Here is a 13,543-nt window from a genome sequence, read left to right as displayed (position 1 = left end):
CTAAGAAAAGACCCTATGTGATCATATAGGAGGAGTTGAGAACTCAAGGACCCTTTTTAGTGGCTCGTCCCAAAAATTTTAGGACTGGCTCTAATCACATACATACTAACAAGCCTATATATTTACAAGATAAGCAAATACTGACACATTTCTTCATAAATCTTTCTGTGAAGATTTGGTACCACTGTAGTTGAAGTTGATTAATTACTCTAATTAAGCCACCATATTAGTAGGTTTTAAGCATTCTAAACTATGTATTACATCTACTTTTCGGCCCATCACAGTCGACATGGAATAAATTATAAACAATCTAGGGTTGGCAAAATCCATCACCATCACCATGCCCTTGTTATTCCCTGGCTACAAATCTAACCCTATCTTCATTAACTTTTTGTTTTTGTCAAAGATTTAAAGCATTCGTCTTTTTAGGTTAGGTATGATTTACCAAAGATTTAATGCTGCATTCGTCATTACTTTTCAGTAAAAAAGTGGGAGGCAAAATATTAAGCGTTACATTTGTGCTTCATCCAATTAGGGTGGACTAGATATTCATGCAAATTTATATAAACATATATACGGTTTTTTTTTTTTTACAAATGAAAGATATACTAAATTAATCTCAACTACGGAGAAAAAAATTAAAATTCAAGTGTGGAGGGTTGAGCAAACAGTTCTAGCCAACTTAATTAAACCTAATTACTTGATGAAACCTAATGTGAAGATTCAAAATACTTGAATTAATTATGCATAAATTAATCTTGGTTTTAAAACATATAACTTCTGTGTTAATTTATATTAGAGATTCTTTGGCAATTGGCATGTTGACTAACAATGCTTGTCTAGCAGACCAAATCCAATGTTTGCAATTGATTTATATTTTCGTCTAGAATAACAAGCTATTGACTTGTCGTTGGTAGATGATGGTTTTATATATTATATGTGTATATAATATTTAATAAATTTTAAACATATGGTCAATCGTTTTAGTTATATTTAATAAAGTATTAATAATCATACAAACAGATATTTGTTTATCGTAATGATCTTTCCGGAAGAAACATACAGAATAATGCAAATTCCCAACAACCCCTTCCTTCGTGACAACTGATTTGATTATGTAGGGAATTACAAAGGAATTTAGTGTTATCCTTTAAGGGCAATTGGGAGGTGGCAGTAGTAACTGGGTGAGAGAGCAATACCACGAAAACGATCGAGAACATGGCCAACAAAAAGTCAAAATGATCATTCACTAAAATGGTAATGTAAGTTGTGCTCACTTTTCTTGTAGTGAACACTACTTTATTTGAAAATGGAAATATATATAATATTTCAGGTCGTTAGTTTCTCCGATCAGTTTTAATAGTCTATTAACAAAACATGCCAATTGTTACTAAAGTTACAGAGTATGGTAGATGCCATTTTTTGAGCTCACACGGCCATGATCTAAATCATCTATTTTTTAAGGTCTACCTTAAAAGATTAAGCACTAAAACCATTATGTAACTATTTTACATGATGGCTTGAGTGTTTAATAAATATACTAACTAGTAAGTGACTGAAGATTTTCGGTTTAGCTGATTTTTGTAAAGTATCATGAACGTAACAAAACTCTGCATATTTCCAACATAAAATTTAGGGCTTTTAGATGTAAGGCTATGATAACATATTTTAGCGAAATCAGCTAAATCGAAATACTACATTAGAGAAAAATACAACTTAGTTTGTCACACCAAAAAAATTCCACAGCTAAAGATGAATTAGAGCATGACAAGTGGATAGATGAAGTAATATTTGTATTTATGTTTCTATATTTTTGTCATAGTTCACCGAGAATTTCCGCTTTGAGATTTCAGAAAATTGAAAAGGATTTGAATAGCCATACTTCAATCTTGCCAGTAGAGACACTAAGAAATGCATGCAATTTACAGATCATTATTTTGGGGATCAGTCTAGAAGTACAATCTAACGTCTGCAATCGTTACATTTACTCTAGTTTAAAACGAGATCTACCCATTGTAAAGATCCATTAGATCACTATGTGCAAGATCTAAACATTAATTTGCCGAGGAACTCAGTGGTATGTACATAAAAGAAGAGATGCAGAATAAGAGCTACCTTTCAAATTATAATTAGTTTCAGTCCTACATTTTGACAAGTGAGACCAAATCACTTTGCAGATATGCAGACACAAAAAATTACATCAGTGGGAGTAATGCCTGGTATAATTCTCCGGAAAAGAACACCAACAACTTTTACAATCAAAGAAAACAGATCTGGGTTTCACAATCAAATTTCTTCAATTACCTCGATATTCGTTAAACGATTACAATCTGGAGTGGTTAGACTAACATGATTTCAATCTTGGAATTAGTATTGGATTTGCGGTGTAACCGCAGGAAGGCGATGAGGGTGAAACAAATAGTTTAAACTGTCTCACATAAGCATCAACTCTGAGAGATCATCCATTGGTATTTCGAGGCCAATGGAATCATGATCTTGCAGGCCATCTTCGTCAAAGTTCAACCATGTACTGAGATCTTGATTCTCTTCCAGTGAATCTAATTCAGGTAGTTGCAGGTTTGCAAAATCAGCGGGTTCATCTGCCTCTTTGGACGAAGGTGTACGAGTATTACTGGGTAATGACGGGCCCACCCCACTCCTTGTATTGCTGGCATTAGCAACCGATTGACTTGGTAACTGAGTATTCTTTTGCTTGGAATTTCCTTTTGTTTTGAATTCACTTCCGGAGGAGTCCAATGACGTGCGACCAGCTCCGCTGGGCAAATTATTTCTTAAATTATCTGAATGTCGGCCCTTTTCTCTCTCATTTTTCTTTTCCTGTACTTCGTGATGAGTGTCGTCAAGAGCTGAAGTTACCATTGAGGAGGCACTTCCACCAATATCAGTAATCAGCACTTCCCTCTTCTTCCCCTTGTTCAAGTTCAACACTGAACCATGCTTCGAAGAAGCTTGACCAGACGAGTCAATGACAGCATGAAGAGCCACTGATGAATCCCTTTCAAGATTATCACCACTTTCGAGATTATCACTATGGGAATCATATCTCCCACTCACACTGGATGCTGCCCCTGCAAAATCAAATGGAACAACACATCTTACATTTCTATTTACTTAGTACCCCACAACAATTACTGATTTCAATTTCTGAATGATATAGTTAGATAAATTTTTCCCTAAAACCGGAATCATCTAAGAACAAAAAAGGAAAGGGTAAAGAAACATATAACAAAGGTATGCTCTGCAAGAAAACTCGCAACTTTCATGGATATAAATTAAATAAAAAGCAGTTATGAACATCATAACACGAGTATTTAAAAGTCTAGTCGACATACCGGATCTCTTGACTTCCGCTTGATGGGAACCTCCATTGCAGGTATTACTAGCAGTTCCAGAGCCAATACAATCAATAGATTTTGCAGCACTGTTGCATGATGGTTCAGAGAATATAACCTTCTGTAGTTCAGGATCACTAAAGCAACTAATTCCCCTTTCTTCAAATTTTCGACATCTAGAAAGTGTACGTTTGAGAAAAGCCAAAGCTACTTGTTTTGAAACCTTACGTACAGCATTTTTTGAACCATAATTCCCATGGGAAGCCTGTAATCATTAAGTTTATGGAAAATGTTCAGTCATCTATCATATGCCAAGGTTCACCATTGGTCTGCTTAAAATTTCACCTTCTACATGCAATTATGGCAGACATTAGAATTCCTCATAAACATTCACATAAAGTTGGCATTAAATTTTCCCAGCCCTGTGCCACCCCACCCTAAAAGACATATATCATGCCAACTACATCAATCAAGGTACCCACATCATTAACAAAATTATAGAATAAAAAGCACCACACCCACCTCAAACCATTGCCTAATGAGAAAGATGGTATTGCCAGGCACATGCACTACGGATTTTAATATAATATGGGAACAAAGAAAGATTGCTCAGTGCAAAGAGGACATGAATCGCTGTGGGGGCTGTTTGTTAGTACTCCAAGTGATTTCCGCGATGGAAGTATGGTGATCTCCAGCGGACAATATTGTTGTTAATATTATGAGGACAAATTTGAAATAAAATATTATTAAAAGGGGATGGGGAAATAGAAAACTGAGTGGAAATAGAATCACTCAATCCAGGGTCCTAGGACCGGTAAAATTAACCAACGTAACATGTGCACTGTGAGGATGTGAACGTAAAAGAGTCTCACATTGGTGAAAGGAAAAACCTTGCAAGAGCTTATAAGAGGTTGGGCTACTCCCCATATCGCCAATTGGTTTTATGGTGGAACCCCAACTTTCTTCATGACTTCAGAGCAGGCTGGTCCACGTGTGAAGCCCAACGGCCACATGTGCTCCACGTCACCCAATTCGTGTTGTCCACGTGTTTGGCTTGAAAATTCGCCACACGTGAGGGGGCATGTAAGGATGTGAAGGTAAAAGAGTCTCACATTGGTGAAAAGAAAAACCTTGCAAGGGCTTATAAGAAGTTGGCTTACTCCCCATATTGTTGATTGGTTTTATGAACTTTCTTCATGCACACAACTTAAGTGCAATGAATCATTTATAGGTCGAGATGCTAGAGTAATTTGCCCACAGGCAGACAGCGAGAAAAGTGAAACCGTAATATTCAAGGTTCACTACCTATATAATCACAAACGTATCCATTGCTACTACATTAATGACTTATTTGTTTGAAACTTAGAAGTAGGCATTGCCTAATTTTATTTGTGCCTAACTTTATTAAAATTCATGTTTTACTTTCCTTGCTCACATCTGTCAATAAAGGCAGATTATGCTCCAAAATTCTATATTTGTGAATTTGTGAAAAACAACTTAAAACGGATGAATAATTTGAAAATGAATAAATAAAGCTGAAAATAGAAACTAATTACCAATCGTTTTCTGTAAGCCATCTCAATAAGCTGGTCCATTGCAACTAGTTCAGTTCTCCTGTGATACGAAACCATATTAATCCAAAATATCATGGCTGAACTAAGAAAATAAGGTAAATAGTACAATACGTAAAACTGCCAAGGCATTCTCAATCCTACCATCTTTCTGTAGCTCTTTCTCTCTGGATAGTTTTATCAATTTTTGCTAAGTTTTTCTTCTTCCTCGCAATCTATTAGTTACATAAAGAAACATAAGAAACAAGAGAAGGAAAAATTGAAGGGGCTTTATAATTAGAAAAATCAATGTGGAAAGTCAATAAGATGCATAAATACAGTGACTCATAATTCACATAGCTAGTCCATACAAGAACATCTATGAAAAGGCAACCTGTTGATGCAGCTCTTGCTCGAGTCCCATTATATCTTGATTAATCACGTCTTCTCCCTCTGTTAGATCAGGCTGCAGCAAGGCACACACCAAAGGAGAAGAAACAGGGAGAAAGGTAAGAAATCTGGATAAAACACCAAAAATTACTGGCATAAAAGTTTTCCAACACACTTATAAGACAGATGAAGGCGTGAAATGAATGCTTACCAATCTCTCCGGACATAAACCAATACTCTGTAGCTCCAGAAGAAGCCTGTCATCCAGGCACATCAACTGATATTGGCAGTCAGAGGAAGGAAAGCTAGGAGTATCTAGTTTCCTAGGTTGCAGTTGCTCCACATCAGAATCTGAAAGGTCATCATCTCCATGCCACTGTTCCTGGCTGTGTAAAAAACTGGACATGTTTCCATTACCAAGTGTACAAGTTTTAGCGCTTCCATCACAAGAAAGTCTGTCCAGCATGCAATATTTCTGAGTCAGAACATCTACTTTCGACTCAACTTCAGATTCCATTCTGTCCCAAACTTTGGGTTCAACATCAATATGATTCTGATTACATGAACCACAATGAGAATCATCAGTAGCACACCACAGGTGTATATTTTTCCCTTCACTCTGATGGTAAAGTTCTTCACTTTCACCTTCTTCAATCAAAGCAGAAAGAACTCTTTGGTACAATGGAGTGACCTTTTCCAACCTTTTCATGTCAAGTTGTTCACATAAAGCATCAGTCTTCAATGAATCTTGACTAAAATGGCTCCCTTCTCTTTCCCCAGAATGCTTAGGGACTGCTCTAGGCATCAAAACTTCCTGAACGAATTAGTTCACAACTAATCAATATCCACAAAAAAGTTCGACCTATTTCCTATACAGCCTTTTTCTTTTTTGCTTTAGTTGAGTAAATAAACTGTAAAGAACTGAAAATTCAATGGATTGCATAAAAACAAATGAAAGTCACGAGAACCATGGCTAATTATATTACCGAAATATTGTATTCATCACTAAACATCTGAGACAAACTCTCACCAAGCTCCTCTGCAAAACTTAACTGATCCAATCCAACCAATATACATAGGGAAAATAATTGTAAGTGTCTGGCCCAAGGATACTCATTAAATTTTACATTCATCAAGGTGGCCAATTTAATACCTGCTGCTGCAAGTAGGATATGTCCTCTGAGCTGAGAGAACCAAAAACTAATTCCATTTTCTTCCAAAATGGACCAGAACAGGCAAATTCTACAAAAACCACACAAGCTTAAGTCAAAAGTATGAATGTATGGCACAAATATGCTGCTTTTGATAGAACTGTTGAACTCTCTGTGTGTGTATTAAAAGGTCAAGAAGCATACTACTAGCATTACGAGCAGAATTGGCAGCCAAAAATAGTTCTTCATGATCATCATCAGATTCACCTGATAAGGACATGGCAACACATATTAAAAGGTATTATTCCCAAATTCTATATTTAACACAAGTGTTTCCACCATATTTCATACAGAATTAGTTAAATAAATTATGCAACCTGCATGCCAACAAAAAAATAACATAAAATGAAAAATAACAAAAAAAAAGTCTATCAAGGGGCAGAGCGAAAATCTAGTTTCGCATGCAAAATTGAAATACTGATTTCAAATCCGCGATGCCCATGAATATCAGTATACTTCGAAGAATTTAAAATGCAAAAGACAAAATAGAAAATCAACTTTCTTAAAGCAAAAACATTTTTAATGCTACCTGTGAAATCTGACGAACCATTGCATGTTGAAGGCCCAACACAAGTTAACACCTTGCGATCTTTAATCTTTTTTGAGGGTGGACGACCTGTTTTACTAAGTACCATAAAATATCGATGAGATTTCAGTCAAAATACTAAATTCATTGACACAATACATGCGGGACAGATAAGGCAAAGTCTAGTTACCTTTTATTCTTATCGGACATCGGTTTCAGGCCTTGAAGAGACTTCGTGGTTGGTAAATTCTCTGATTTCTCCATAGTTGGAGGACTCCCAGGCCTTGTCAAAGATGAACCCCTTCCACTTCTTCCTTGTCTTCGCACACTATCCCCAATTTCTTTAGTTGGTGACTTATTCTTCTTGTAGGGGAATAAGTGAGCCCCAACTTTTTGATCTGCAGCTAAGGAAATTTCAATGCTGTCCATTCCCTTATCTTTCAACTTGTTTCCCCTAGCTCCAGATTCTTCACTTCCAGATAACCCAAATGGAGATGAAACGTTCTGAAGTTCTCTTTTAGATTTCGGGGTGTGATTATCTAAACTGCTCGTAAGTTGTGATCCGTTGGTCCCAACAGAAGAAGTTCTAGCACTAAAATCAGAAGTTGCAGAGCTGTGACAGGAAATCTGAGCCTCAGCATTGTTTGGTGTAGGAGCAACTAAACTTGTTCTCCTTGTGCGAGAGTTTTTATGCGGTCTCTGACCAACCCACTGAGCCATAGGTTGTATGGAAGAACCACTCGACATTGCACGGTTTTGATTACTCATAACACTTGCCACTTTGCCTTTGTTTTCACCAGCAGGCTGTTGCCAACCTTGACAAGGTGCAGACGGAGAGTGAACATTAGGCGATGAGTCTAGATTCATAATGGAACCAGTTCGTGGCGCCCTAGAAACCTTTCCTTTTATCACAGTATTAAGACTGCCTACAGGGTTCTCCTCCTGAATATTTAGCCTGATGCACAGAGCCATGAAAAAAAATATCAACAGCCTAATTTTAACCTCTAAAAGTGAAGCTTGCAAATAACAGAGTCAAGGTTATGTGCTGGTTTTAATCACACAATTCCTAATGACTTCAAAGTATGATAGGATGATAACAGCACGAAACACATACTTAATGTCTCCTTTCACAACCCTCTGCTCTAACAGAACTGAACGGTCTTTTGGAACAGGAGCATTTTCCAGATCATTCTTGAGTACTGTACAAGTGCTGAGATTACTCAACTCAAAAGATGGTTCTGACTTGTTGATTCCCCCGACTCCAAGTGAAGTTTTTAATCTGCAATAATGAAAAGAAAGAATATTAAAAAGGAAAAATCATTGTCATTTCCTTTTACCATTTCCAAACGTGGATAATCATAAAGAACAACTGCAACAACCGTACTAGTCCAAAAAATTGAAAAGTAAAATATTTGCCCAACCCAAAAGTCTCTCTATGCTCAAATACTAAATAGTAAAAAACTGCAAACCTCAAGCAGAATGACAAATTAGAAAATTTATTTTGATATTTTACATATATGTCTACCTGACACCTTGTACATCACAAGAGCGTAGCTTAAGATCACCGCTCAGCTTTGGATGCGTAGCTCGTTGTATATCCCGTTCGCCACCTGTAATTCTATGACTCACTGCTCCTACCGAACGTTTCTTTTTTACTTTTTGATCCAACCCTTCACCTCGAGCAAGCAATCTACGGGACTTTTCTTCAATCCTAACAGAAGCCGCATTAACAGCCTGAGGCATTTTTTCATCCTTGTCTGTGACTACCTGCTGCCTTGAGGTAGCAGCTGACCTAACATCTGCCTGATATCATAAAGAAAATGTGCACATCTTAAGATATGTATATAGAAGTTTGCACTGATCATCACCTAAAGAAGCATGAAGCTAAAAACTAAATTAAAAGAATTAATTTAGTATAGAATACTGGTCCACTAAATGCATGAAAACTCGTCAATCAAGACAATTAATCGTGACAGGAATCTGACTACAAAGCATGAAAACACACCAATTAATTCATATAGCCACAGTTTAACCATTACATGCATGAAACCTAGCCAATCAATCTAGTACAGAATTCTGGTTTTAAAAGTATGCTTGAATTAAGCTTCTCTTATTTTGTACTTGCTATGGTTTTTTTTTCCTTGAAATATAAAGACTAAAGCGGGTTTGTTTCTTATGAACTACGAAGCTAAAGTAGAGCAACATTAAGAAAAAAAAATTGCTAAAGGAAATCTAAATCAAATATAGCTTTTGCTGCATTCAATGTCGTTTAAAAATAAATAAAAAATTGCAAGTGACACGGACCTAATTAAGTTGGATAAAATCACAAGTAAATCTGAATACTAACCCGCACATCAGCCACTGACGTCCTAACACGTTTGTTGAACCCAACACTCTTGGTCCTGTCTTCTAATCTTTGAGTCATATTTTCACGAGGATTTTTATAAATCTGACTTCCCAGTTTCACTATGTTTACTCCATTGGACCTCTCACTTGATGAAAGATCACTACGCTGTCTCTTCTTTGAGCTTAAAGCTTCTTTGTACTTATCCAATTTGAAAATAGATTCACGCAACATTTTTGCTCTGTCCCTGGTAGAAAAAAAAAAAGATTGTTAATATATGTTATCGAAATTCTTAGAACATTTAATCATTTCATGTAACGATGCGATAATCAAAATATCAACAGAGATGATTTACTACAATTATGTAATTATCAATGGAGATGAGTTACCACCAACATCAATGGAAATGGTTTGCTGTAAATTTACACTTAAATATAAACAATACCAAGCAGCACAACTTCAATTACCAAATGCACCATTTTGATTGAGCAAACATCCTTAATTACTTTCGAGACACGAGCAACAGCCTCAATGATGTATAATTCAGTTGCAAAAACTGTCAACGCGAGTAGTAGTTGTAGGGTGAACACACAATACCTGGCCCTTCTAGAGGCATCTTGCACACTTTCTTTGAAGTGCTTTAGCTCCTCAGTTGCCACCGGAGGTGGAGGTTTCGAATGGCCAACTCCAAGAGAATGGTCATCTGTTATACTCCCAAGAGGAAGGCCCAGAACCCTACTTAGTTCTCCTGTGCGGGTGTACTTTTGATTACTTAACATAATAGGCTCCAATGGCAAACATTGGGGCAAAGAAGGCATAGTTGATGACGGTGTTGCACTACTGCGGTTTACATTATTCCCAGAATTTAGCATTAGTCTCTCGGTTCCTTACCTAAGCAACTTCTGAACCTGTCCTAAATCAACTCGAATATATTAGTACCTGTTATCACATAATGACCAACAAAAGGAGTTAGCGTCTTATCAAGTACCTACCTGTGTCAACAAGCAACTACACTGCAGTAAGCTAAAATATCCACTAATTGAAAGTGCAAAATGCTAAAGATAACTTCTATTCAACAAGCATATAATGCCGGTAGCTAGATCCAAAATGGCCACTTGAGAGAACCAAGAATGCAAGCTCAATTGAGCCTCACGAAACCCTTTTGCCTATTTGGGTAATGTTAAAATTTACGGCATCAGAAACGCAAGCAGATGTTCTTTAATTTCCTTTTCCACAACTCTCTGGGTAACCAAAGCTGAAGATGTCTAGTTGGATCAAAGCCCATTGTACTTTGATCACATCTTTGACATTAAAATATCAAATTTTGCTATAAAAAAAATTTTAAAAATAAAAACAATCATAAATTACTCCAAGGGCAAACATTTCGACATAACGAAATTTTAACTTCTAAAATCTCCATATTCTTCGCGAAAAAAGAAATTTAAATTTATAAAACAAAACTCCATCCAACTACACCCAAACCCTTTTGGCTCAGAATTTTAAACTTACATTTTCCCTTAATTTCCCGGGTTTTCCAGCAGCAAAAACTTACATGAGACTTAGAAAGAATTAATTAATAAAAAATTAACAAATCCAAACAGCATGCTGAGCCCTAAGCTGACCACAAATAGAAAAGCTAGGGTTTGGGCTAAATTCAGGCCAAATTTAAACGGAAAATATATGAAATGAAGAAAATTTGAAAAGGGAGGATTGGAAGAGTACCTGAGATTCAAGCAAGTCAAGATCAGATTAAAGTTCAAACCACGGCAATCGGGGAAGGAGGAGTACGTAATTAAAGCGGGAGAGATTAAGTCGAGCTGTATATATATATATATATATATATATATATATATATATATATATATATATATAAAGTTATAAACACACACGTTTTACTCTGTATAAAATATAAATACGCACACCTTAATAATAAAAGACTAGAACTCTCCTCCTCTTTTTTTCTGTCCCCTTCTCTCTCCTCCTATTTAAATAGTTATGATTAAGCCACGTCAACATCTTATATTAATTTTTTATAACAAGAGAAAGACAAAATAAGAGAATGTGAGGAGAGGGGATGGAAAAATGAGGGGAGAGAATCATAATCCAATAATAAAAACGTATACTGATTGGTAACCAATAAAACGGATAGAGGTTAGATTTTATTTTAAAAACAGTATGGTAATCATTTCGTTTTTAATTTTTTGTTTAAGTTCCAATAACTACCTAACTCTTATAGATGATTTTAAATTGGTCATAACCTTTTAAAATATTTTAAATAACTACCCAACGTTTTGAAAAATGCATATTCGTTTTTTTATTTAATGGAACTAGTTGGTAGTTTCGCCAGAACAGTCTACCCTTCCAGGAGTCGAGAATATTTCCGCCTCCTCCTGGCCACCATCGTGGGATTCAATAGCATTAGGAATCAAACTCAAGACGTGTCATGTAGGATACGAGCCTAATTCGTTCCCAGCTACTAGGTCACCCCATGGTAGTTGAAAAATGCATACTCGTTAGGTCACTAGCGTTAAGTGATGACGTCACTATCATTAACTAATGATGTCATTCACGATAAGTCATGGTGTGAACAAATACTAAAACTAATTTTTACTAACACGTCATTTACAGACTTCTAAACTCCCAAATAAACTCCTCTTAGTAAAGTTAAACACTAATTTTGTCTAGTTAACAGAGATAAGTTTGGAGACTTAGAGCTCTATATATGATATGAGAGTGAGATCCCACATCAATACTTGTTCAGATCATCACTAACGTTCGTGACCTAATGAATACCTAATTTTTAAAACGTTAGGTAGTTATTTGGAATTCTTATTTTTAAACCCTATTTGGAATTATCCTTAAAAGTTAGGTAGTTATCCATACTTCACCCTTTGTTTTTTTTTTTAACTGAAAACTTGTATTGTAACTATTTACTTTATTGATTTTTCAAAATTTAGCTGTCAATTTTTATTTTTTTGAAAACTAAAAGTAGTTGTCAAATAAGTTTTCAATTTTTTATTCTCAGAAAAATAGAAACTAAATACGAAATTCACTTTGAATTTTTTTGTAATTTTATAGGAAAGTTTTAGTTTAAGAAATGAATTATACACAAGATGGAGAATGGTGGTTGTGTATTTGCAATCACGAAAGGAAAGATATGTAAGATTTTGTATTTTGTATGGTGCGATCTAATTTCTCTTCCTGTTTTTCGATCCTTATGTTAGACTTATTTGATAAATGAAAATTCAAGAGCTACAGTTGCTCAGTAAAAGAACAGTTGCATTTCACAAGGGAAAGGGGATGTCCTTCCATAAGGCATAATAAGCATAGAGAGGCGTATGTGGCATGTTGTCGTTGGTTCAAGACTTTTAGTACAAACCATTATCCCGCCCATCAAGTCAATTAGTCGTTTGTTTTAGACGTTTGATTTTGGGAGACGTGATGAATATGGTAATTAAGAGCCTTCACATTTTGCATCTCTAGAACTTGAAGGCTATATAAATAGAGTGTGTTGGAACCCCAGTCCCACATCGGACAGAGGGAGAAGAGAAGAGTGCTTTAAATAGAAATACCCCTCTCTAACTAACATCGAGGCCTTTTGTGATAAAACCCCACACCTGAGGATTGTGCAGGTGGTTAAGTGGGGACAGTATCGGTGTTGTTAGAGTGGGCCCTCGGCCCGTCGACCTGAAAATTTCCACATGGTATCAGAGCCAGGAGGCGGGCCCGTACTGCCACGTGATTGGGTGGGTCCCCGTTGGCCCCGCGTGATTGTCCACGTAGGCTAAAGATGCCACGTGTTTGGGTGGGTCCCTATTGGCCCCGCGTGATTGGGTGAGTTCCGACATGGCTCCACGTGGTTGCCGATGTGTGGAAATTCACGTGTGACCCATAAGTGGGGTCTCACGTGCGGGGGAGTGTTGGAACCCCAGTCCCACATCGGACAGAGGGAGAAGAGAAGAGTGCTTTAAATAGAAATAATACCCCTCTCTAACTAACATCGAGGCCTTTTGTGATAAAACCCCACACCTGAGGATTGTGCATTTTGTGATAAAACCCCACACCTGAGGATTGTGCAGGTGGTTAAGTGGGGACAGTATCAGTGTTGTTAGAGTGGGCCCTCGGCCCGTCGACCTGAAAATTTCCACAGAGTGAACCACCACATTGAT

At 36.6% G+C, this 13,543-nt stretch overlaps 1 protein-coding gene and 1 long non-coding RNA gene across 2 annotated transcripts; both read right to left on the bottom strand.

Annotated features, from left to right (window-relative positions):
• Nucleotides 1-2,098: 2,098 nt before the first annotated feature.
• Nucleotides 2,099-11,232, bottom strand: LOC126615659 (uncharacterized). The gene is made up of 16 exons (XM_050283524.1): nt 11,097-11,232; nt 9,972-10,313; nt 9,378-9,621; nt 8,556-8,833; nt 8,145-8,309; nt 7,221-7,985; nt 7,034-7,128; nt 6,649-6,711; nt 6,447-6,535; nt 6,280-6,345; nt 5,505-6,107; nt 5,298-5,369; nt 5,069-5,139; nt 4,910-4,967; nt 3,354-3,618; nt 2,099-3,089 (listed from the first exon to the last, which is right to left on the bottom strand). The coding sequence occupies exons 2-16, from the start codon at nt 10,244-10,246 to the stop codon at nt 2,434-2,436; spliced, it is 3,765 nt and encodes a 1,254-aa protein (XP_050139481.1). The 5' UTR covers nt 10,247-10,313; nt 11,097-11,232; the 3' UTR covers nt 2,099-2,433.
• Nucleotides 11,233-12,961: 1,729 nt separating this feature from the next.
• Nucleotides 12,962-13,517, bottom strand: LOC126614582 (uncharacterized). Its single transcript, XR_007620443.1, has 2 exons — nt 13,439-13,517; nt 12,962-13,403 (listed from the first exon to the last, which is right to left on the bottom strand). It is a non-coding gene; the product is annotated as an uncharacterized LOC126614582 (long non-coding RNA).
• Between the last annotated feature and the right edge of the window lie 26 nt (nt 13,518-13,543).

Source organism: Malus sylvestris, chromosome 3 (assembly GCF_916048215.2).
Source record: "Malus sylvestris chromosome 3, drMalSylv7.2, whole genome shotgun sequence".
Classification (NCBI taxonomy): Eukaryota; Viridiplantae; Streptophyta; class Magnoliopsida; order Rosales; family Rosaceae; genus Malus; species Malus sylvestris.
Note: the sequence above shows the minus strand (reverse complement) of the source record. Positions and strands in the feature narration are given on the sequence as shown.